The sequence below is a fragment of the Lepidochelys kempii genome, chromosome 1 (assembly GCF_965140285.1).
Source record: "Lepidochelys kempii isolate rLepKem1 chromosome 1, rLepKem1.hap1, whole genome shotgun sequence".
Classification (NCBI taxonomy): domain Eukaryota; kingdom Metazoa; phylum Chordata; order Testudines; family Cheloniidae; genus Lepidochelys; species Lepidochelys kempii.
In genome coordinates, this window is record NC_136380.1 from 185,777,379 (window position 1) to 185,802,787 (window position 25,409).

The window sequence follows — 25,409 nt, forward strand, 5'->3', positions numbered from 1 at the left end:
TTGTGAGGAATTCACACCAGTGGGTGGTGGAACAAGTTCCATGAGATCAAATTTTCTCTTCCCCATTGTGCAATTGTGGTTGTGAGTAACGCAGGAGGTGGCTCCTTGGAAATCACCCACTTCCTCTCCTTTCTCCTACAGTGGCCCCTAATGCAGGTGGCCATGGGAGCAGCTCACAGGGACAAGGCCACAAAATCTGGCACTCAGCTTAAGCTACAAGAACGTGTCTCTCTAGACTCATGAAGCCATTAATGGATGCCCCTCCTTGAAGCAGTCTGTAGTCTTCTGTTGCTGCCCGGAGGAACTGAGAGGGGGAATAAGAAAACAAATGGGGGGGGACAAAAAGGTGGAAGAGGGAGGGGAAAGAGAGAGAGAGATGAGAAGGTAAAAAGAACAGAGAAGAAAGGCAGACAAGTACAGGACAGATAAAATACACAGGGAAGAATCTGGCCGCAGGGCCCCTGCCTCATTCAGTGCACAGGATGGACAATACTTACTGAACGATCACCTATTCTATATTTTGTTTTATCCTCATTGTTCAATGTGTAGCCACACAACTTATTTACTGCTCACTATTCAGACCCTGCTCTGAACACAGAATTAGTCATTTCCTGATGGGCTTTTCTAAGGTGCTCATCACTGTAGTATTGGAGTGCTTCACAAACACTCATTAATTTATTTTCACATTTTACAGATGAGACATCTGAAGCACAGAGAGATTAAGGTGAAAAGTATACACTATTTTGGGTGCCCAATATGAGATGCTTAGGACCTGATTTCAGAGTTCTTAGCATCATATAGGACTTTGTTCACTGAAAACCCATTGACTTCAGTTGTGGCTGTGGGCACTCAGCAACACTTCTGCAAATCAGGGTCTCAAGCTGGGCACCCAAAAATGAGGAACACACAATTAGTGACCACCCATGAAAAGTGTGGTTTAAGTGACTTGACTAGCATTGTACAGGAACTTTGGCAGATGCAGGGATAGAATCCATTTCTCCAGGGCAGCATTCAGCTGCATTAACCACCAGACCATTCTTTCTCTCTGCAGTCCCCTGCCTCCTTCACTACACAACTGAGTTTCATCTACAAAGCATACTACATCTTGTGTCCTGAATGAGGTGCAAGAATTCCTATTCTCGGTTCTGGTGCCTGGTGCGACAGGGTGCGTCTATACTTTGTTTTAAAACCTGCGGCAGCAAGTCTCAGAGCTTGGGTCTACAGACTCAGGCTCACACTACTGTGCTAAAAACAACTGTGTATACATTGCAGTTCAGGCTCTGAAGCCAAATCCCCTTCCCGGGCTTCAGAGCCTGAGCAGGCATGTCTACACTGCTGTTTTTAATGAAATAGCGCTGTCCCTATGACTAATGCTCGGGCTGTCATGAGAAAGATCTGGGTTTAATTTTCAGGCCTGGTCGCCCAATCTCCAACCCAGTAGCATCTGGGACCCTTCAAAAGGCAGCATAGTCAACCCCCGAGACAGGGACACGGAGCTAAAATAACACTGACAGGTTTTGAAGGGAGCCTGACCCAATCCAGGTTTATCCATGCTAGATAAAAAGGTGCATTTGTAAAATGTGATAGCAAACCTGCTTTAAAACCCTAACGTAGACAGGGCAAGTTGCATTAGCCACTCGAACTGAATGCAGATTAAAAGAGATGAAAGAATTCCAAACCTCTCTCAGGTCGGGACTGATGTGCATTTGTAAGGTGCTGGGATAGTGATGAGTGCAGATTTCATACTTCAGTAGAACATCCATCACCATTTTTATCCCCCTGGGATGCATTAAACAGCATCCAAAAGCAGATCTGTATTTAATATGCAGGAGCATACGTGATCCTGGTACCAAACTCACCTCTAAGAATAACCCTTATTGCATGGCTTTCATGGCTCAGGCTGCCCACAACAGCTCGGCAACGATACAATCCACTGTTACTCTGTTGAATCGACATAAAGTTCAGAACAGCCACATTCCCCTCTCTCCACACTGAGCGTCTTGTTGGCCCATCTTTCAGAAGTAGGCACTTCATCCCCTGTATCAAGCACCACTTTATGGCTGGCTTTTCTGTGCAGTACTTTACTGGACACTCTATACTCAGGGAGTCCCCAGGTTTGCCCTGATATTGGTAATTTCTTGGAACTTGAACTTCAACCATACAATTAACAGTTACATCACCTGAAAAAAAGAACAAAGGAACATTACACTATGAAATTCTGCCCTCTTTATCTCTAGCTGTTTATCTTAGAGCAGGGAGTATGAGGACAATAACAAGGTGTAAGTTTTAATAATATGTAATGGAGAATATAATAACTGCACTGAAACCCAAATGTTTTTATTTATCAATATTTCTTTAGCTGTTATGAAATTAGAAAAACACGCTGGGCTAGTTAACTTACTGGATTATATAAGTGTTTAAATGGTAGCGCAGGTAGATTACTAAATGGAATGACATCCTTTTTAGTCAGATCTTGCAGCTAGGTCTCAAGTTCCTTATTTTAAAGGTATTATTTTGTTTTGATTACCACTAGAAGTGGAAGGGCTGTAAAAAGACCTGCTAGATTTTATGATATGCTTATGTAAATTAAATACCGGATTCTGACTTATTCCAGGTTTTATATCATGTTATGTATCAAGGAAGTCCAATTAGATACCTAAATTTAGTTTTTAAAAGATTTTGCACTGCGCAAACATAAGAAAGAATACAGTATATTCAGGAAGTGGAAACATGATGTGACTGCAATGTAAGTTCAGTCAAACTCAGAAATAGGAGAGAGACATGAGGCCAAACTCAGAGATGAGTAATAGGGATTGACTACATGTGCAAGTTAGTGTGCAGTAAATGAGGGTGTGAATTTAAAGCATACTAGCTTCTCCTCACGAACTGCCCATGTGGACACTCTGATGGCACCCTCAAAGTGCTCTGGGGTGGTTTAATTTAATGCACTTTCAAATTGCATTAAGCTGTTGCGCACAAAGGCACTCAGTGCACAGTGTGCACTAGCTACTGCTGTCTTTTTCTCCCCCGCCTTGTAGACAAGCCCTAAGTGAGTATCAGGCTATGGATATGTCTGCACAGGCACAACTGCACCACTACAGCCACGCTGCTTAACACCCTTGTTACAGCAATGGAAGGGGTTTGCTGTGTTTGTAGCAAATTCATCTCTGAGAGGTTGTAGCTCGGTTAATGGGAAGAATGCATCCACAGTGGGGCTTAGTTCTATCTAACCACATCGCACAGGGCACAATTTTCTCTCTCTTTTTTTACAGCCCTGAGCGAATTCACACACACCTGAGCGATGTTGCTAGTTCAACCACTATTTTAGGTGGCCTGACAAAGCCAAGAAATTATTTAAATTAGCATAACACACACAGAGGGGACTGGAGGAATGTGTACATTATGCTGATTTATACTTGTTCTAAACTCTCTCTAACCTCTTAGGAGACAAGTTGGAGGCATGCTGGTGACACATTAACCTAGGCTTTTCTTAAAGCTACTTGGACTAGGAGAGCAAATTGGAGTAATTTACATGCTGAGAAGTCAGAGAAATGTGTAAACTACAGAAATCCCTTACTCTAATTTGATACATGTAAATTACAGTAACCTCTTGCTCTAACATGTTACAATTTCAAAATATCCCTCTAGGTTTGCAAGAGTGGGACTGGATGAAGCCCTTCCTCTCTTTCCCTCCATTACTCTGAAATCCATTGTATAGACTTGGCCTCAGGAGAACCAAACCTAATTCGCTGGGGCGGAGTGCCATCCAAAACAAGGACACCGAATTGCCTGTAGACCAACAGGGTAGGGTGACCAGATAGCAAGTGTGAAAAATTGGAGCAGAGGGGTAGGGGGTAATAGGTGCCTATATAAGACAAAGTCCCTATAAAATTGGGAAATCAGGTTACCCTACACCGGGGAGAGTCTGAGTCAGTGAACACTTGGAGAGGCGGTATGAAAAACCAAGGGCAAGAAGTTTGGAAGGAGAAGGAAGAAGGAACAGCTGCCCCAGCAGCAGCAGAACCAGCAGCTCTGAACAAGGGGCAGACAGACACCAAAGCACAGGGATGCAGAGTTTCACCTAAGAGCTACTAGATGGGGAGCCAGCTGCTGCACTGGTGACTGCAGCCCTGAGGGGACTCCTGCAGACATACATCATATCCCGGCCTCTGTTCCACAGCCAACTGCTCAGTAACAGCAGTAATGGCCAGATTTCAAGAAGTGCTCAGGACCCAGCAGCTCCCATGGAGAACAGTGAGAGCTATTCCATGCTGAGCAATCTTGAAAAGTTGGATAGAAGGGTCCAGATGCAATCCCCCACTGAAATCAGGGAAAGATTCTTTCCGTTGACTTCACTGGCAGCTGGATGAGACTCTAAGTTGTTAGGAGTAGTTAGTGAATTGCATTTACTCAGTGAACTTTCTCACTTACCTACCACTTGAAACAGTTTGAAAAGGAGGAGGGGGAGGAGAGTAACCAGAGCTGCCTGTGTTTCATACATCTTTCAGGAAAGATCAGGGTGAACTGCAGGAGGTAAAAATAGAGAAAAATCACTTGGACTCACAGGGAACTGTGCAATTTGTTCCCAAACTTTCCTCTGTAACAGGATTGCAACTTTAGTTATGAACTCTCTGTTGGCTTATCCAGGGGCTGAGGTGGGAAGGGAACAATAGGTTATAACTATGTTACCACAGTTAAGGCTTCCAAACAATCTTAACTCGGCCCTGAAGTGAAGCCATGTAATCAATGAGCACGCTGAAACAAATGTAGATCTTCTGTACTTAGAGGCTATTATTTTACGATTATGACTTCCTGTTCCTGTTAATCGCTGAGGTCTCGTTAAGACTTCCCGGTCACAAATGCCTCTCCATTTTGGATGCCCAGTCTGAGTCATGTGATTTTCAGAAGTGCTGAGCAACTGCAGTTCCCGTCGTAAACAACAGAAGCTGCAGGGAACTCTGAAAATCCATTGTGCGGTGTCTCATGCAAGGCATCCAAAACCTGAGGCCACTTTTGAAAATTGCGGCCTCTATATGGATTACAGTCTGCGAACAGGAATTGCGCTAGAGTGAAAGAAAGATGATAGTCCAGGCTCTGAATGAACCCAGAAGAGTTTTGCTTCATAACTCGAAACTTTGTGAAGCTGTGGGCCGAGACCAAGAAATATTATTTGTCCTCCACCATAAACACTGCCAGGAACAATCTAGCTCAACTGTTTCAGCTAGCTCATTCATTTGATTGCTGTGACAAGTTTGTTATCCTGAACTATAGTGACATCATTGGATAAAAATTGTATGAAACAATCTGCTGTGCCCTTAAAAATCAGTTTCATTTTACCTAAGACCACAAAAGGTGATATGCATTAACTATAATTGTATGTTTATTGCATGGCATCGCTACAGGACAGTGTTAAGGTTGTTTGGGTACCTTCACCATGCATTTCCAAACTTAAACAAGTTTTGATTTTTTGTAAGGTTAACCTTTACTCTGAATTTTCTGAGGTTAATACTTGGATTTGGAATAATTACAAATATCCAATCCCACACAGCTAGTCCTGCCCTGGACCTGATCTTGGGCCTACAGGTCAACATAAAAGTCATCACAATCCAGCTGCTGTCTTGGACAGACCATCACCTCACAAAAACAGGCTAAGGACACCATCCCTGTCCATCCTGGCTAATAGCCATTGATAGACCTATCATCCATAAACGTATCTAGTTCTTTTTTGAACCATGTTATAGTCTTGGCTTTCACAACATCCTCCGGGAAGGAGTTCCACAGGTTGACTGTGTATTGTGTGAAAAAATACTCCCTTTTGTTTATTTTAAACCTGCTGCATATTAATTTCATTTGGTGACCCCCTAGTTCTTGTGTTATGAGAAGGAATAAATAACACTTCCTTATTTACTTTCTCCACACCAGTCATGATTTTATAGACCTCTATCAGATCCCCCCAAGTCGTCTCCTTTACAAGCTGAAATTAATCTTATTAATCTCTCCTCATATGGCTGCCGTTCCATACTCCTAATCATTTTTGTTGCCCTTTTCTGAACCTTTTCCAATTCCAATATATCTTTTTCGAGATGGGGCAACCACATCTGCACACAATAGTCAAGATGTGGGCATACCATGAATTTATATAGAGGCAATATATTTTCTGTCTTATTAGCTATCCCTTTCTTAATGATTCCCAACATTCTGTTTGCTTTTTTGACTGCCGCTGCACATTGAGTGGACGTTTTCAGAGAACTATCCACAATGACTCCAAGATCTCTTTCTTGAGTGGTAACAGCTAATTTAGACCCCATCATTTTATATGTATAGTTGAGATTGTTGTTTTCCAATGTGCATTACTTTGTATTTACCAGCATTGAATTTCATCTGCCATTTTGTTGCCCAGTCACCCAGTTTTGAGAGATCCTTTTGTAGCTCTTTGCAGTCTGCCTGGGACTTAACTATCTTGAGTAGTTTTGTATCATCTGCAAATTTTGCCACTTGACTGTTTACCCCTTTTTCCAGATCATTTATGAATATGTTGAATAGGACTAGGCCCGGTACTGACCCCTGGCGGACACCATTATTTATCTCTCTCCATTCTGAAAACTGACCATTTATTCTTACCCTTTATTTCCTAACTTTTAATCAGTTACCAATCCATGACAGCTTATTTTGCTTAAGAACCTTTGGTGAGGGACCTTGTCAAAGGCTTTCTGAAAATCTAAGTATACTATATCCACTGGATTGCCCTTGTCCACATGCTTGTTGACCCCCTCAAAGAATTCTAATAGATTGGTGAGCCATGATTTCCCTTTCCAAAAAACATGTTGACTCTTTCCCAAGAAATTATGTTCATCTATGTGTCTGACAACTTTGTTCTTTACTATAGTTTCAACCAGTTTGCCTGTACTGAAGTCAGGTTTACTGGCCTGTAATTGCTGGGATCACCTCGGGAGCCCTTTTTAAAAATTGGCACATTAGCTATCCTCCAGTCGTTTGGTACAGAAGCTGATTTAAATGATAGGTTACAGACTACAGTTAGTAGTTCTGCAATTTCATAACTGAGTTCCTTCAGAACTCTTGGATGAATACCATGTGGTCCTGGTGACTTATTACTGTTTAGTTTATCAATTTGTTCCAAAACCTCCTCTAATGACACCTCAATCTGCGACAGTTCCTCAGATTTGTCACCTAAAAAGAATGGCTGAGGTTTGGGAATCTCCCTCACATCCTCAACCATGAAGACCAATGCAAAGAATTCATTTAGTTTCTCCGCAATGGCCTTATCGTCCTTGAGTGTTCCTTTAGCATTTCAATCGTCCAATGGCCCCACTGGTTGTATAGCAGACTTCCTGCTTCTGAAGTACTTAAAAAAATTTTTACTATTACTTTTTGAATCTTTGGCTAGCTGTTCTTCAAATTATTCTTTTGGCCTTCCTAATTATATTTTTACATTTCGTTTGCCAGAGTTTATGCTCCCTTCTATTTTCCTCACTAGGATTGAACTTCCACATTTTAAAAGATGCCTTTTTGCCTCTCAGTGCTTCTTTTACTTTGTTGTTTAGCCACAGCGGCACTTTTTTGGTTCTCTTACTATGTTTTTTAATTTGGGGTATACATTTAATCTGAGCCTCTATTACAGTGTCTTTAAAAAGTTTCCATGACGCTTGCAGGGGTTTCACTTTTGGCACAGTACCTTTTAATTTCTGTTTAACTAACTTCCTCATTTTTGTATAGTTCCCCTTTCTGAAATTAAATGCTACAGTTTTGGGCCGCTGTGCTGTTTTCCCCACCACAGAGAAAATTGCAACCAAAAATAGAGTTTTTACAATGGAACTAGCTCTAGCATCATTTACTGCTACACAGTGTATTTCACTAACATTTTCTTGATTATAGTAGCTAGAACACTGTTGAAGCCATAATAATAAATATTCTGTATTTCATTCCTTTGATTGGCATTGATGCCTCAACAGAAAAATGCCACTTTTAAATTTTTTAAAAATGAATTTAGTGCTGATAAAAGGTGCAGGGCTGGTACCCTTGGAGACTGAAGACTTTTATCTGCACAATAGGCACTGGCTCTGAAAGCTTCCCCCACATTACCACAATACCATGTCTCAAACCTGTTCTGGAAGCTCTGGTACTTATATGGCCCAGTTACCATAATATCTGAGTGCCTCATAATTCTTTAATGCATTTATCCTCACAACACCCCAGTGAGGTATGGAAGTGCTATTACCCCCCACACACACTAGCCTAGAAGGGGTTAATGAGGCTGGAAAGGGGCCAATTAACCATCTAGGTCACAGCTGAGGGGAATTAAACAAACCATGATGGAGCCAACTGAGAAGGAACAGGTGGGGGCTAATAGAAAGTCAGGAAGCTGCCAGCAAAAGACGGCTGCAGTGAGGGAGCCTGCAGCCACTCTCTAAACATTAGAGAGAGAAGGAGGAAAGGACAGGGTGTAGGAAAAGGCTAAGTGAAATGACAGCAAAGTTTAAGACGATACAGATCTTAGCTGCTGATTAACGGGTCCCTGTGCTGGGACCTGGAGTAGAGGGTGGGCCTGGGTTCCCTACCAGCCACTGGGGAAGTGGCACAGTTGGAGCAGTGAATGGGAAGACTGCCTAAGACAGTTTGTAGGCAAAGACTTTGATACCCTGGAAGGGGGAAAACCACTTAGTGACCTGGCTGGAGGGCCAAGCCATGGAAGAGAGCATCCAGAAAGTAAGAAAGAGAGCCATCAGGGCATGCAATGAGTGGCAGAAGGGGGCATCAAAACTGAAAAGAGCTAATCCCCAGAGCATCCAGTAGGAGGTGCCCTAGTGATGAGAGACCCCCCGTGACACCCCATTTTACAGATGAATGAGGTCTAGTCTACACTAGAAAAGAGTGGCTGGTGGAGCTCTACCAGCAAACCCTCCTAGGGTAGACGCAGCTTCTACCAGCAATAACTGTAGTTTTGTTGGTATAGTTCATACCAATTTCCCCAAATAACTACACTAGGGTTTTTGCCATTATAAAAATGTTGTAAAATATCACAACCCTAAGCAATATTACTACCTGGCTAAAAGTTTCTGGTGTAGACGTGTCCTAACTCCCTCCCTCTGGGAATGGCTGAGAAGGTATCACAGAATAGTATTCTCTGTACTCTTTCAGTACTTGGCTTTTCTACCAAGACTGGTGATAAAAGTGCCATTGCAAATTAAAGTTAGCTGTGATTATTTGTTATGGCATTAACACCTGTCCACTGGAAACTGATCTGATCCCATCAACTCCTTGTACATGGACCAAGAAAACTATTAATCAGAAATTGTTTTAAGCCAATACTCACTTGGGTTATATGCACTATTCCATGCGCATTTATGAGTCACCTATATTTATTTTTTAAAACTATATTGTCTGAGAACAATAAACAGAATGACCTAATTACATTTGGTTTAAGTCTGTGTAGGACCCAGAGCTGTCTCAACGTTTGATTTAAGACACCTCAATTCTCCCTACTTTCCATCCCGAGTGCAAGATGCACCTTTTAGACTTTGCCATAACGAATACAAGCATACCAGTGCATAACAATAAAATCCATAGACACATTTACACCTTGAGAGAAGAGAGAAGTATAGACGGCAACGTACGTGACAGAAACCAGTCACATCACTTCATGCATCTCTGAAAGGTGCTCAGATATCACCATGATGGACATGTTGTGCAAACCAAAATATAACAGAATCACATTGTAAAAGTAATAAATCATAAGAGCCAAAAGCAAGCCTCATTCTGCCTTGATTCCTAACTTCCTATTGTTCCTCTTACTATGACAACCCACCTGTTCTCGGCTCTATGCATCTGTCCAGAAACCTCTCAGCTCACAGATTCAGAATGTCCATTGAGAGTCACCGTCTGGTTAGCCAGATATTCCCTTTTCACTATGACTTCAGAGAAGATAAAGTTAAAGCAACTGATCTGCTACTTTGCACCAGACCAACTGCGCCTACTTAATGCAGCTCAAAGATGACACACATCAGACTGACCAGTACATCACAGGATGTGGGAAATAATTTACAATAAAGAAAATTAACCACAACTTGTTTTATTTCTATCACACACAACAGATAAGCACAAGAACAAACTAATGGCCGAGTCTCGTTTTCTAAGACAGACTAGAATATATATCTTCTGCCATACCTAACTTGTACCACTTGGCCATCGGCATGACAGCAGAACATAGATTCACAAAGGGACTGACCGTTGCAATGCCTAACTTTTAGGCAACTAGAAAACCACTGGGATTCACAAAGCCTGAGTTAGATACCCAGGCTCCCTATACAATGAATGGAGGGAGATGTGAATCCCATTCTTAGGCACCTAAGAGTCAGGACACTGAACAGGGAGCCACCTAAGCTAGACGATGGGAGGGGCAAACAAAAGGGTTGTCTCTTAAGCCCCACCCCTCGCAGGGGGCTTGGCACCTAAATCTGAGCTGGAGGGAGACACCTATATCGGCAAGCGTTATAAACACCTGTAAAGTCTCTCCTAGAGCCAAGCACCTAAGGCATTTCTTATGCGAGTGCTGGTGGAGGGAGGACACTGCCTCCTCTATAACCGTTAGTCCAGTGATTAGGTTACTTAGCCAGGATATGGGAGACCTGAGTTCAATTCCCCCACCTACCTGCGGGAGAAGAAAGAATTAGAGTAGTGGTTCTCAAACTGTGGGTCACGACCTGGGGTTGCCAGGGCTGGCTTAGACTTTCTGGGCCTAGGGCCAAAGCCCAAGCTTGAGGGCTTCAGGCCTGGGCAGCAGGGCTAAGGTTACAGGCCCCCAGGCTGGGGCAGTAGGGCTTTGGTTTTGTCCCCTGCCCTGGGGTGGCAGGGCTTGGGCAGGCTCAGGCGTCAGTCCCCCCCATCCTGGTGTCGTGTACTAATTGTTGTTGTCAGAAGAGGGTCACGGTGCAATGAAGCTTGAGAACCCCTGAATTAGAGCATGGGTCTCCCATCTCTCAGGTGATTACTGTAACTCCTGGGCTATTGGGCATTCTGATGTGGGTCTCTCTTGTTGAAGCTGGTCCCCTAACGTGCAGTTAGGCACCTAACTCCCTTTATGAATCTAGCCCGTAGTGTACGAGAAGCAAGGTTATAGACTTCACACCACAAGGGGTCAACTTTGCCCCTTGGGTACAGCGAGTGATTGAGAAACAGATACATTAATCCCTCCAAAAATTTGCAGCATCTGTTAGTTTAGCTGAGCAGGGACTTGCTGGAGTCCAATGGTGTTTCAGGTTTTTGCTTTGATGTAAGCCAGTGATGGAAGCAGAGTCGGACTGTCCCGCAGGGCTACAGAGAAATTTTCTGGGAGGATGATGAGGTTTCTTGGAAGTGTGGAAGAACCAGACCTCTGCCTACATGAACCATGCCACAGAGATGAAGCTGCACCCTGCATCACCTTCCCCAGCTACCACATAGCACCAGCAGCAGATGCTGCTGCAGCCTCCTCCTTCTTCCTCTTCCCCCTGCCTGTCAGCTGTCATGCGGTAGTGCAAGTAGGAGTGGGGAACAGAGGCGGCCTGTGTGACTGCAGCTGTATGAGACAGAACTCAGAAGTGAGGCAGTATCAGCCAGCACAATTTCCCTCTGCATTTCAGAACAAAATAAGGATACTCAAAAGTCCAACAAGTTCTGACGACAAACTTTAACTGAACACAAGCTAGACGCTCTGACCCTGCTTCACACTCAGTCAGCTCTGTAAATTGACAAGATCTTATCACAACTCCATTGTCAAGGTTCCTTCCCCACTCTGAACTCTAGGGTACAGACGTGGGGACCTGCATGAAAGACCCCTAAGCTTATTCTTACCAGCTTAGGTTTAAAACTTCCTCAAGGTACAAACTTTGCCTTGTCCTTGAACCGTATGCTGCCACCACCAAGCGTTTTAAACAAAGAACAGGGAAAGAGACCACTTGGAGACGTCTTTCCCCAAAATATCCCCCCAAGCCCTACACCCCCTTTCCTGGGGAAGGCTTGATAATAATCCTCACCAACTGGTACAGGTGAACACAGACCCAAACCCTTGGATCTTAAGAACAATGAAAAATCAATCAGGTTCTTAAAAGAAGAATTTTATTTAAAGAAAAGGTAAAAGAATCACCTCTGTAAAATCAAGATTGTAAATACTTTACTGGGTAATCAGATTCAAAACACAGAGAATCCCTCTAGGCAAAACCTTAAGTTACAAAAAGACACAAAAACAGGAATACACATTCCCTCCAGCACAGCTTATTTTACCAGCCATTAAACAAAAGGAAATCTAATGCATTTCTAGCTAGATTACTTACTAACTAACAGAAGTTCTGAGACTGCATTCCTGATCTGCTCCCGGCAAAAGCATCACACAGACAGACGAAACCTTTGTTCCCCCCTCCCGATTTGAAAGTATCTTGTCCCCTCATTGGTCATTTTGGTCAGGTGCCAGCGAGGTTATCCTAGCTTCTTAACCCTTTACAGGTGAAAGGGTTTTGTCTTTGGCCAGGAGGGATTTTATAGCACTGTGTACAGAAAGGTGGTTACCCTTCCCTTTATTTTTATGACATTCATCCTGACTTGTGGCATTAAATATCCTCCAGACTGTTATAGTCCCTCCAGAGAGTTGAGGAGATCTTTGAGGTGGTATTTCAGGAATAGGGCAAATCTGAATTCTCATTCTGCAAAGGCAATCTGGCAGGGCATTCTTGCTGTTCCCACACCTGACTTTGTTGTGTTCTTTAAACCCGTATCTTTTATTCTGGTCAGAAATATGGTAACTCTTGCACTAGGTTTTCAGCTGAAAAGTTGATCTTATCTTGGAATTCTTGTACAGCTTTTTCTCTGAAGGTTTTCAGGCCTAGGTTGGCTTACAGACCCCAACTCCACAGTATCTGAGTGCCTTCCAAGTACTTAAATTATGCATTATTTTCCCCTCTTCCAGTCTACAAGAGAAATAGCTTGAATAGTTCATATGGTGTTTAAGTGTTTGTATGTGTGGGAGTCTTTTGTATGCCTGTATAGAAACAGAGAAAACTGTCATATGTTCTGCATTTAGCTGTGGAAAGTGGTTAGTTGTGTGGTCATTCTTGTCGCTTGTGGGAGTGAGTTCCATCCTCTAGGTCCAGCTCTTGAAGGTTCTGTCTCTGATGTGCGAATCTCTCTCTACAGTTTTGCGGTTTCAGTAGAACATAGCTATCATCGGACTGCGTGGTCAGGAACGGGGGGGCACTCTCTCAGGTACCTAGGGCCCATCCTATGGAGGGTTTTGAGTTACATGACCGAGATCTTGAACTGGTGTCTGTATTCAATGGGGAGTCAATGTAGAGATTAGAAAGCTAGGGTGGTGTGTTCATGACAACTTGTGAAGCTAGGCAAACAAGCTGCTGGTTTTTGGAGCAGGTGGCTCTTTTCCAGGAAGGGTGGTTTCATTCCTAGATATGAAGAGTTACAAAGGCATCCCTGGGAGTCACAGATTGAAAAAGCACCACTACCAACTCTGGGGCCAAGAGAATGAGAGAATCTTCGGGACAGATGCAGCAGGAAGTAGACTTTTGTATTTTCTTGGATAGCCTTTTTGCCACCAACTGCTTCTGAGGAATCTAAATGTGCAAACCTGTACAAATGTAGAGGGGACCAAGGGATCCTCTCCCATAAGAAGAATAAAACAGCAGATGCAATTTCTTTCATTCAAGTATATGTGAAAATATTTCAAAACAAATAGTTCAATATTTATTATTACATTTGTTTTCCTTTTTGAGTGTGCTCTAAAAGTTAGGTCCCAAAACTCAAGTTAAAGGTTGTTTTGCCACATTTTCAGCTCAGTGGCTGGGCTGGCAGGACAAAGTGGAGACTTCATTTTAGTCGTACTGTTAATGAACCTCCACTACTCAGCCACCCTCATTCCCTATTAAACTTGCCCATAATGCCCTCCCCCGGTATCAGCCAGCTCTGCTGCCTTCCCCTTCTTTGCCTCAGCACCCTAAAAACACCTCACCTCTCCTCAGGTCTCCGCTTTCTACACACACCACCTTGGTTGCTAGGAACTCCCTCAACCCCAAATCTCCCATTCCTTCCTAGAAATCCCCCAGTGTGTGCCTCCTTCCCACTCCCTCTTCTTCATGGAAACTCCCCACCCCCTAAATATCACCCCACAGGGTCCACAGTGAGCTTCGTGGGCTGCAGCTGCTGACATCACCTATAAGGCAGGGAGTTGGAAGGCAGAGTCCTGGTACCTTATGTCTCAGAGATGGGGCTGCAGAGACCCACAAACTGGAAAAATCCTGGGGCCCAGCTTTTTGTGCTGGGTTCCATAGTTGGAATTCTGTCCACTGCTGCATCTGCTCCACTCCGCTGTCTGGTCCAAGGGTGGCAGCAGGCCATACCAGGAGGAACCAGAGCACTACCCAGCCAATAAGCTTATGCAGCCAATACAGCACCATAATTCTGTGTGTATGTACAAGTGCACAATAATAGTGTGACATGCAGAAACACTGGCAAGCAACTGAAACTTTACGGTGCAGTCTCAACACATAATCCGGGTCAGAGATCCAAATGCAATACCTCTCATGACAGGGGTCATTATCAACGCTACCGTTATACCTTCACAAACGAATGACAAATACTGTCCCTGGATCTTGATCGCTTCCTGATCAGACAGTCACTTGTTCTCAGAAGCAGTTTCTTTAGCAGTGGCACTCTAGCCCTGCCATACATGGAAGCCAAGAAGCCCCAACTGAAGCTGAGGCTCTCAGAGCTTTCAGGCTCCTTGTTGCACAACAGGAGACACCCCCGATTCTGGCGGGATTCCCACAGCTGTCCCCTACTGCAGGCAGCTGGCCACTGAAGAGAAATGTTCTGATTTTTCCAAACTGAAAATTTTTCAGGGTTTCCTGTCCACAGGAAATTTTGGAATTTTCTAGATATCATTCCAAATCAGAATGGAACTGGAATCTGCAGAATGGAAATTCTAAGTTTCTACCAGCTCTATGACAAAGTCTGTTCTTGGGAGATTATCATCCCAATAGTAAACAGAGATAGGTGGAGGTAAATAACTACCTCCACCTATCTCCACATACCAAGATGCAAGGAAGGCTGCACCAGGATGTAAAGGAACAAGTTTCTCCCCTTTCTGTCCCTGCACAGGCTGCCCACAATCTGGTCCTTTGTATTTTTATGTTGCTCAGTCCCGAAGTCCTCTGAGTACCTAACATAAATATCTGAGCACTGCATGGCCATTCATTTCTAAGTGGTCAAATAACTGTATACCCAAAGAGGTTTGGATGCAGATTCAGACACACATTCATGGTTTTTAGATGTTTACTTGAACTAAACTTTTCAGTGTTGCCCATCACTCATTCCCACTTACAGATCAGGTGCAAATGCATTTGTTTTGTATAGACCTTACATATATAATGACAGAAGCCAATCAGAAAAATTAAAAAAAGAAAAAAAAAGTCATAGGATATAATGTAAGATCAGTTGCTACCAGTCCCATGTTGCTAATTCTGAATGTAAACCATTTTTTCTACCTAGTAAAACTTCTTTTAATTCTGCCAGCTAGACAAGTATTGCATTTCTGTAATGGGGGGGCTCCCTATCCTTAGGAGTTTTTGGGGTCCTTAGTTTCACTTGTTTCCACCACAGGATTCCAGGGGTAGTGCAACTGTCAAAATGCAATTCCCATGTTCTCACAGTCGGCTGGCAACTAGGCACACAGGTATTCATTTTGCATGCCCAAGGCTCCAGCTTACAGATGACATTTTGATGAATGTTTTTGAAGCTTGGGCCTTAACATTTCAGACAAAGGTATTTATGGACATCCAAAGAGGGAGAAAATTTACTAAAACATGTTGTTCCCCACCCGTCTTTCTGCCTCCATTTTCCTGAGCGATGAAGACAATAAGAACTCCTTCAATTTATGAAGGCCAACCACAGAAAAGTAATTCAGCAACTCCGAGAGGAATCTGCAATAGGTGGATCAAAGCCAAGTCTTCCTGACAGAAAGGACAGAATTTTTGGAGCAGGTATATGTATGTGCTGCAGGACTTCTAGCCCCATTTCAGAACGGTCCCAGGATGCGTTAGATATTCTTGATACAGAAAATAGCTGAGCTAGGACTAGATTCTTTGCCTTTATGTTTTAAGAGAATTAACCTTTTTATGTATGTTCTGTACACTGTAATTCTGATAGATACTTTCCACGGTGGAAGAGTTAGTTGTGTTAACTGTCCCAGGCCTGGATGTGAGTTTGAGGTTATTCCCAGTCTGCAATACAAAGAAAAATCAATACATTAAGCATATTTTTATACAACATCCCAAATACAGACCAAAGTGAAATGGATGAAATCAGGACAATGACGTGTGAAGTTCCATCACAATTTACTCTGAATGAAGAGATGGAGCAGAGATGGTGACACTTGAGGGTAGAGAGAAATACAGCAGCTTAGTGAGGACCTGGTCCATGACTCAGACTCCTACACACATAAGTGTTGGAACTAGGGGCTCTGCCGCACCCCCTGACTTGAAGTGGTTTCCATCATATATACAGGGTTTGTTTGGTTCAATGGCTCTCAGCACTTCCACTATACAAGTTGTTCCAGCCCCCCTGCCTACATACTATGAGAATACCAACCACCACCACCACCATGTCGTAAATTACCAACCTATTACAGGAAAGAATGAGAGACCTGTTCAGTTCAGGCCCTGTAATCTCGTTCCCCTTCCCCATATCACCGTTTAGGACAGCAACATTTGCACTTGTCTGAGACTATATGACTCAGGACATGAAACTGTGGTGTAGCTATTGCTGGGGGGTTTGGGCCAAATCACCTCCTACTCAGACATTGTCCTTCCACCCACCTAGAATTGTTGTCAAGAGCACAGACCTTTAATGCAGGGTGAGCCCAGCAGGCATCTTTTCACAGATACAATAACTCTCCTTCACTTTGCAACAGCAACATGCAAAGCTGTTTATAAAATGCTGACGCTAACAGTATAACATAACTGAGGACATGGTGAAATTCTCTTGCTTGGGACACTCTGATGGGTCGCTGCCATCATTAAGCGGAATTTACAATGAATAGAAGTCGCTGTTTTACTTTCATAGTAACACTGTTGTCTGAGAAGCTGCACAGCCCATTGTGCTACTGATCAGACCCAGGGAGTCGGGAGTGGTACTAGCTACACTGGGTTAGGATCTGTGCATTCAGCTTTGCCCTTGCCAGGGACAGCTGATTGACCTCCAGAGTAACGGCCCAATAGTAACCAACCTGGAAGGAGATAAAACAACAGCTAGGAATAGGCAGCGAAGCAATTCAGCGTGTATCACTGCTACTGAAAGGCACTGGGAGCAAACAAACTGCAGAAGAGTGAGACAAAACAAAAAATCTAACCACAAAAATCACACAAAGGCATCTGCTTAAGCAGAATTGTTGTTCCCATTAAGAAGTAATCAAATAATATTTGGTGATTTTGCTTAAATGCTCTCTCTCTCTCAGGTTTCAGAGTAACAGCCGTGTTAGTCTGTATTCGCAAAAAGAAAAGGAGTACTTGTGGCACCTTAGAGACTAACCAATTTATTTGAGCATGAGCTTTCGTGAGCTACAGCTCACTTCATCGGATGCATACTGTGGAAACTGCAGCAGACTTTATATACACACAGAGAATATGAAACAATACCTCCTCCCACCCCACTGTCCTGCTGGTAATAGCTTATCTAAAGTGATCAACAAGTTGGGCCATTTCCAGCACAAACACAGGACTATTACGGAAAGAAAAATCCCCCCAGATTTTCCTTTAGTTCTATAGGTAGTCTCCTTGCTTTCGCATGCAAACATCCCTGAATAAGGAGATATTTCTTCATTTGTAATGTACTCGCTTTATGCCAGGTCCTGAGAGGAGCTGAACACCGACTTATTTCCTGAAACTCCCGCTGACCAAAGGGAGCTTTGCAAGCTCAACAGGTGCTCCTCACCTCTCAGGGTTTAGCCAGTTTGTTACCTTCCTCTATTCCTCACTGTTCATATCAGGCTTCATAGTTTTTAATATATCCCTGCCAGCCTGCACAAGTGCAATAATAATTCTGAATGTTATTAATCTGCAGAGGGTAACGAAGCTGCTGTGTAGATAATAAGATGACAGAGAGAGGTGCTGAACAAGGATGGTTGAAACTAGACAGCCTGATGAGTAAAAAACAATAAGGTCTAGAGAGACTGTGGCATCACTACCACCGCAAAATTACAGTGAAAACCTGCTTTAAGTTCCTGACCTTACTGAAGTCCATGGGTGTTTTCTTCAGTAACTTCAGTGGGGCCAAACCTTTGGTAGGTATTTTCATACTGTATCTATCTAGCATTTCAATTGTACTGAAGGAAATTATATTTAAAAGCGAAGGTCAATATTTAGATTTTAACTGTACAAAATCAGAGAGTTCAGAGAGCTAGCTCCCACAAACACTTTACCTCTTTCTCCTAGAATGTGTGCATCACCACGGGGCCTTTCACTACACAATCACACAGCAGTGGCCCATGTGACATAATACAGCTTGACAGATAATACAACATAAGGGAAAGCAAGTGCAGCTTTTCTGTACCTATAGACGAAAACAAAATGCTATGGATGTGCAATACCCGTTTACTCATGCAGAATGCGATGTGGAATCAAAGACTCTAGTATACTGCTTACATACACAAGGGCAGAGTTAAGGTTGACATGGGAACCATAATTCTGATCTCAGGAAAGTCAGTGCATTCAAAAACTCAACCTTAAAGCTGCATTATCTTTCTAATAAATAATTTATGATATTTTTATGGCAGATGTTGCATTACATTCCTTGCCTACAATTATGCAATTACTTCGTGCATTTTAAACAAACACAAAAACAGACACAAACATACAGGTCACAGACATTTTCATTAATATATAGCCACATAAACAATGACACAAAAACATAGAAATTGACATCTGGGGGCTGTGTGAGACCAAGTAAGTTAAAATGAAACTGGATGTGTCAGCCCAAAATAAGAACAAATTCTACTTACTGTATTCGGCACTGTGGCAGTATCTGCCAGTCCAGTTAACCAGGAGGCTGAAAATAAGACATCATCAGATCAAAGTGGTTTGATGGGACAACACACACACTGTAGTTATCATCTATACTTCCTCTGCTATTAGTTGAAAAACTTTCATCTCAACACAGCTGAACTCCTTGGCTTAGTTGACAGTTGTATTGTCTCTGTTAGAATTCCTTTATTGCCAGCAGGTTTGCGATTGTTTTACTTTCCATTTCTAGAACATGTTCAGATACTCCAGTAGAAGTAAGAATATGTGAAAGTTAAAGTCTGCTGTCTGAGAAGCTTGCAGATATTGAATTGAACAGGTCTAATTGGGTGGAGGCTTCCATCTTAAATAGAAGTTTCACATCTGGCCCCCAGGGCTGGAGGAAATTATCACAGGAGTTTCGATAACAAGGAAATGGTAGAAAGAAGAGAGAGATGCTACACCTAATGGCAGATCATCCACCCACCTCCCAGGCAGGATGTGAAAGTGAAATTCAATGGCCTTTTGGCCCCATTCTAAAACATACAGGGGAAATATTAAACCCCCTTGTATCAGGATATGTCTACACAGCAAAAGCTGGGCATGGCCTAGCCTGCCTGAGCTAACTTGAATCCAGCTAACGTGGGTTACAATTACATTGTCTTCACTGCTGTGCAGGAAGCATAAGCCCAGCATAGACTTTGGATACATACTCAGCTCAGTAGCCTGCTCTGAAGCCTGTGCGGCACTGTCTTCACTGTTATGGTTACCGGTGCTAGCTGGATTGAAGCTAGCTCAGGTAGGCTAGCCCATGCCCAGCTTTTGCTGTATAGACATACCCTCAGACATAGCTCTAACATTCACAAGAGGTCGAGAAAACCATCACTGATTGCATAGGTGCACTTCTCCCATCCAGTTAGTAAGAGCACTGGGGCACTTCCATCATCTGGCAGTGGCAGAATAAAGGGATATTTCCCCCTACTAGGTAAGTCAGCCACGAGGTAATGAAACATTTTTGTATATCTAAACAGGGACACAGCCCTTAATACAAAGCCCATAGGATTGAATGCAGATGAAACCAATAGAGGTTCTATTCAATTATTCTAAAACCCCTCATCTTGAAATAAAGAATATCTGTTCTACAAAAATTTTCAGACACATATAGAATTTAACAGAGAATTATACCTCTGCTGTGGAATTCTTGGGTTGGTTTAAAAGTTCTGTAGAAAAATCACCACTATTTCTTTAGCACATTTCCATAGGTCTTGGACATCGTCAGTAACTGGAGCCCTGAGCTTTTCCCTCAACCTCAACCTGGCCAAACAGGTCAGTGATAAGGTATATTTCCTTGTAAACATGCAGAGTCAGTAATGTGATGCTGGGGCATTTCCACCCCTTATGAAGCAGTAAGTGACTAAGTTCCAAATGGCTTTCCTCTGCATTTTAAAGTCTGGTATAAAATCAGAGCAACAACTGCAACAGCGACACACGAAGAGGTGCATATCAGGAAATAATGGAGTATGGGTGAAAGTGTCATGTCTGCAGAAAGTTCTGCCAAGATACCAATACAATGAAAGTTATAAAGCTTGATGGAGAAATCCACAGATTATATAACTATTGGATTTTACCCAAGCCATGGAGAGGGGAGTTTGTCCTCTGCTCTTAGGGTGTATGAGACAGAGAGCTCATACCTACACACACACACACTCTCAATCACTCCCCTCTGGCCAGTTTATTACAATATCTTACATCAGGCTCCTCTGAAAACTACATGGACACCTAACATGGTGTCTTTGGAAGAGTTAAATCCAGATGAAGCCCCAGAATCACAGTGGTTCTCCTTGTGTTCAGGAATCACCCTACAGGTGGGTTAGCCTGGTCCATTCTTGTGGGTGGAATGCCAATTGTACTGTGTCTCTCTTTAGTCAAGTAAATTTAGTGCTGTGGACACCAGACCAAGCTTCCCCTCACACCCTGCCATTGTGTTTCAGCCCTGATGATAAGTGACTGTCCTCAGGGAAGGAGAGCATAGCTCAGTCTTCATGTCCTGTTTGGTTCTTGGTCTCTCTGCTGTGAATTCTAACAATAACTATGACAGGCTATATAAACCCCATACCAGCAAGGATGAGGGTAAGGAGCTGCTTGGGGCTGCAGTGGCCCTGCCCCTCCACACATGCAAATCCTGCCAGAACTGGAGGAGGAGTTAAAAGGAGGGACCTCCACTCAGGTGGGGGCAACCTTGGGAAGGGAAGAGGCTGTTGAGAGAGGTCTGACACCCTGCAGAGTCCTGCCGTTGCAGAAGGCCGACATGGATTCCCTGAGCTAAGAAGGGGAAGGAGACAGACTTGTACTAGAGACCAGTCAACTCTGAGTTGGACTGTGATATTTCCAAGGCCCTCTGAAGTAAGAGGGGCCAATATCCTGACTAAAGCTGCCTGCATGTTTTCTTCCTTTTCCTTTTATTTAACCTTGTTTGCTGATAGGGGACTGTCCTGTTGTTTCACCTGGAACCCTGAGAACCCTGAAACAGCCAAAAGGCCTCAGCTGGAGGGCTGAGGGCTGGCCCCTGTTAGACTGATACATCTCACAGTGTCTGCTGGGGTGGGGGCAATTTGACCTGCACAATTGCGCTCCTCATGGAACTCCTGAAGGGGGTGCTCTGCCAAGGACACTTTTGTGACAAAGGGTCTTCTGGTGTCCACTGTGCTGGGAGTTCGCAATGTGGACACCTGCCCAGCTCATTGGCAGAGACCAGGTTTGGACTCTAAGCAGCTAGTGGTGACCTCTGTCTGGAGGCTGACTTTGCTGTGGGACTGCACCCTACACAGTGCCACATTCAAGCATTGGACAAGAACCCTTGAGACCTTAGATAGCAGCTGTATCAGATGAGCCCAAAGGAAATGTCTCCTGGCTGAGCCAGTAACAAGGGCTGTGCTAAGCTGATCTTTCTATATAGCTAGATATAATTCAGCACCTGGGGTTCAAATCCCACTTCTAAAACCAGTGTGACAAATCTGTGGCTACTTGAGACATTGTGGCTGTCCCCGGTGATTGAAACAGGAGGGGGAACTCTCACTACATCAGTCAAGGAGGAGAGAGCGAGCACTGCAGGGGAGCTGCAAGGGCCATTACAACAGCTTCGTTCTAGAATGCTCTAGACATTCTGTAGAAAGTGGAGTATAGAAATGCATCATTTGTCTATTGTTGTAGAGTGTTTCTTTAGAGCTTTACCCCATTAACATTCAGTGTAGCACATCAAAGTAACTCAGCAAAGTTCCTTGGCCCTCACCATTTGCACTGGCACTTGTCTGAACTGATAAAGTAGAGATGTACATGGAGTAACAGAGACCAGTTACGGAGAAGTGGTACTCACTGGGTGATAGTTCTATAGTCTGGGTCTGGTTCATGGCTGGATGGATAACTAAGCAGGTCACGTGAGCATTGGTGCTATTGATCATAGACATACTGCTGAGTGTGGTCACTGTTCCATTGGTGTGATGAGTTTTGTTCTCTATGCTGCGACCATTCCCTTGAGCCCATGAGATTTCTGCAGCTGGTTTCCCTGCAGACGCGTGGCACACAACAACCCCGTTGCTATCATGAGTCAGAGTCACCGCAGGAGGGACTGCAGGAGAGGGGGGAAATAGTTGAGTTTTTTTTATTGCAGTAGGAAAAAATTCCCCTACCAAGGCCTTCAAAAGTGACTAGCGATGTTTGGGTGCCCAAACTGAGACACTTCAAAGGGGCTGGATTTTCAGAATGTGCTGAACACCCACCCTCTGAAAAGTCAAGACATCTTAAAAAGACCTGAATTGGACACCTGAAAATCACTAGTTGCTTTTGAAAGTCTTGACCCCCTTTGTTTTGTGCATGAAGATCACAGCAAAAACAGAAGAAGATGATGATGATGATGGCAGTGGGGAGGCAGCAAAAGGAAAGGCATGGGATTCTCCATCACTGGCAATTTTTAAATCAAGGTTGGATGCTTTTCTAAAAGCTATACTCTAGTTCAAACGGGAATTATTTCAGGGGAGTTCTATAGCCTGTGTTTTAAAGGAAGTCAGTCTAGATGATCACAGTGGTTCTTTCTGGCTTTAGAGTCTATTATTACAACAAGGGATATGACTATCTGTTAGCAAAACACAGACTGAAGAGAACACAGCATGGTAAAAATCACAGCTGGAATTTTTTTGAATACATGGGAAGAATTCAGAATTTGACAGTAGGAAAGGGAAGTGGGCAGGGCAAGAAGGAATCACATGGAACTATTCAGTCTAGACACCAGCAATACATATTCTGCCCTTGATCAGACAGAAAAAAAACTCAGATTAAGAAGAGGCAGGGGACAGACAATAGCTTAGCCATTATCTGAGAGGCAAGTACCAAGAAGGAAAAGTCAAGTGACATGAATTATGATAAGGTGGGTGAGGTAATATCTTTTATTGGACCAACTTCTGTTGGTGAGAGAGAAAAGCTTTTGAGCTCCACAGAGCTCTTCCTCATTTCAATCACAAAAAACAAGACACACAAGGTGTTTCTTACCTAACACAATGAGAGCAGAGACTAGGCAAAAAGTCCCATCGCTGGTTGCAATTTCACAGGTGTAATTACCCTCATCAGCAAGTCTCACAGGGTGAATCTGAAGGGCAGGGTCATGATAAGGACTAGATTCCCAAGTCATCCTCTCATTGCAGTTTGTTTTGTCTGTCTTATTGGTATCAGCTCTATATGCCAACAAGCAGTGACTTCCAGTCTTTGATCTTATTTTCCATACTACTGAAATCAGAGATGACACTGAGGTGTTACGGCATCTCAGCACAGCCCTGGTACCTACCACTGCAGGCACTGTGCTGTCAGCTACATGGGAAGAAAAGTGGAATTAAAAACATCACTCAAGCTGACATTATAGTTTATGGAGTTTTAATTTCATTAGGATCAAACATCTCTGCTCTCATACTGTATTGAAACCTCTTCCTGCAGCAGATCCTGGACCCTTCTCTGTATATTTATGGTAAATGGTTTAAAAATTAGATGAGAACTTGAGATGTGCCAGAGTGACATCAGTTTCCAGGACTGACCTCACTAGTCCCACCTTCTATGGAAGCACCTTGCTACTGCAGATCCTAGGCCTCGGTCACCATTTACAGACACTATGAAGTTGGAGACTAACTTCTTTCATTTCTTTGCTGCTCAAGAATTTATCCAATGGGCTGGCAACTCTATGTTAGTGCTCTATGCTGCCACATAAAAGATGTGTTTATTTTCCATGCCCAGTCTCCTGCTTGTCTGGCGTCAGGAATTGGGTGTGCCTGGGAGACAGTGCCTTGTGGTGCCTTTTATTGATTCATGATGGTGGGCTAAAGTCACAATGAAAGCCTCAACTGCCACGGAATTTTGTTCACCTTGATAGAGGGCTTTGAGAAAGTGGTAGGGTGAGGGAACCACTCAAGAAAGGAAGGAAATTCCTTGGAGGACCTGATTATAACACAGCTAAAAAAAACCCAACAACCTGTAATATAGATGGAACCTAATCACACACTTGTAGCAATCTTTAAAACCCCAGGTTGCCCACAGCATCAGTACAGTTACAGGGACACAGAAAAGTCCTGTCTATACAGCAAATTTTCAACCCTGGTGATTCGCATTAAATTGTACTCTATGGGGCCTTCATATTAACTGTGCTGCCATCCACAAGTGGGAATTGAGTCATGCCACTTTTCCCTACCACCAGTGGTTACAGATCAAAACGCTGCCAAAGATGGTGTCTCTTCTAACTTGGAATATCTAAATTCAAGAGTGGGGATGGAGATTGTTATCATAAAATTTCCTCTTTGCTTTTAAATCGTGCTGGAAGGTGAGGGGATGTGGGTTGTTTTCCTGAGTACAATAACTTTCAAGTCAGTTCCACCTCTTGTGGAAACTGACCATAAATTGTTTGCAGAAAGATTGTGTGTACTGTAATCCTAATTCGTGTCACTCTTCTGCTTTCACATTAAATAGCAGAATTACTCCTGCTGCCTTGGCCAAATCTGTCTGTGAAGTTTATTTTTCTTTTGTAGTAGAGCCTCTCCTTTGTTTGTACTGTGGCTTGCTTTATTCAGTAGTTTTCCCTTGTCAATTTTAGAGTAACAGTTTGTTGAAAGAAGAGACTACATAGCAGTCCTCTGGAACTCATGGTATTACATTCATTTAATGATCTTCCACGCTTACCTGGCCCTTGAACCACTTTAATTAGGAAAAGAAGGAAGTCAGCCAGAATTGGCCACATCTGGGCCATGTTGTCAAGGTTCCTCCCCGACTCTGAACTCTAGGGTACAGATGTGGGGACCTGCATGAAAAACCTCCTAAGCTTATCTTTAC

General features: G+C 43.3%; 2 protein-coding genes across 3 annotated transcripts in view; both read right to left on the reverse strand.

Moving 5' to 3' along the window:
- Window positions 1-25,409, reverse strand: part of LOC140895078 (uncharacterized) — a 53,769-nt gene that overhangs the window by 8,862 nt on the left and 19,498 nt on the right. Inside the window, exons 1-3 of one of the 2 annotated variants that reach the window (XM_073304311.2) lie at window positions 16,167-16,950; window positions 4,432-4,524; window positions 1,860-2,180 (exon numbers count right to left, since the gene is read on the reverse strand). In XM_073304311.2, the coding sequence (XP_073160412.2) occupies window positions 1,860-2,180; window positions 4,432-4,501 (391 nt within the window). In that variant the 5' untranslated portion in view covers window positions 4,502-4,524; window positions 16,167-16,950. Of the gene's footprint in view, window positions 1-1,859; window positions 2,181-4,431; window positions 4,525-16,166; window positions 16,951-25,409 lie in introns of those variants that run through there. The other variant, XM_073304321.2, reaches the window with a different exon arrangement.
- Window positions 12,176-25,363, reverse strand: LOC144929119 (cell surface glycoprotein CD200 receptor 1-B-like). Its single transcript, XM_078847957.1, has 7 exons — window positions 25,260-25,363; window positions 23,592-23,906; window positions 22,423-22,674; window positions 20,486-20,600; window positions 19,052-19,100; window positions 17,252-17,370; window positions 12,176-16,277 (listed from the first exon to the last, which is right to left on the reverse strand). The coding sequence occupies exons 1-7, from the start codon at window positions 25,324-25,326 to the stop codon at window positions 16,094-16,096; spliced, it is 1,101 nt and encodes a 366-aa protein (XP_078704083.1). The 5' UTR covers window positions 25,327-25,363; the 3' UTR covers window positions 12,176-16,093.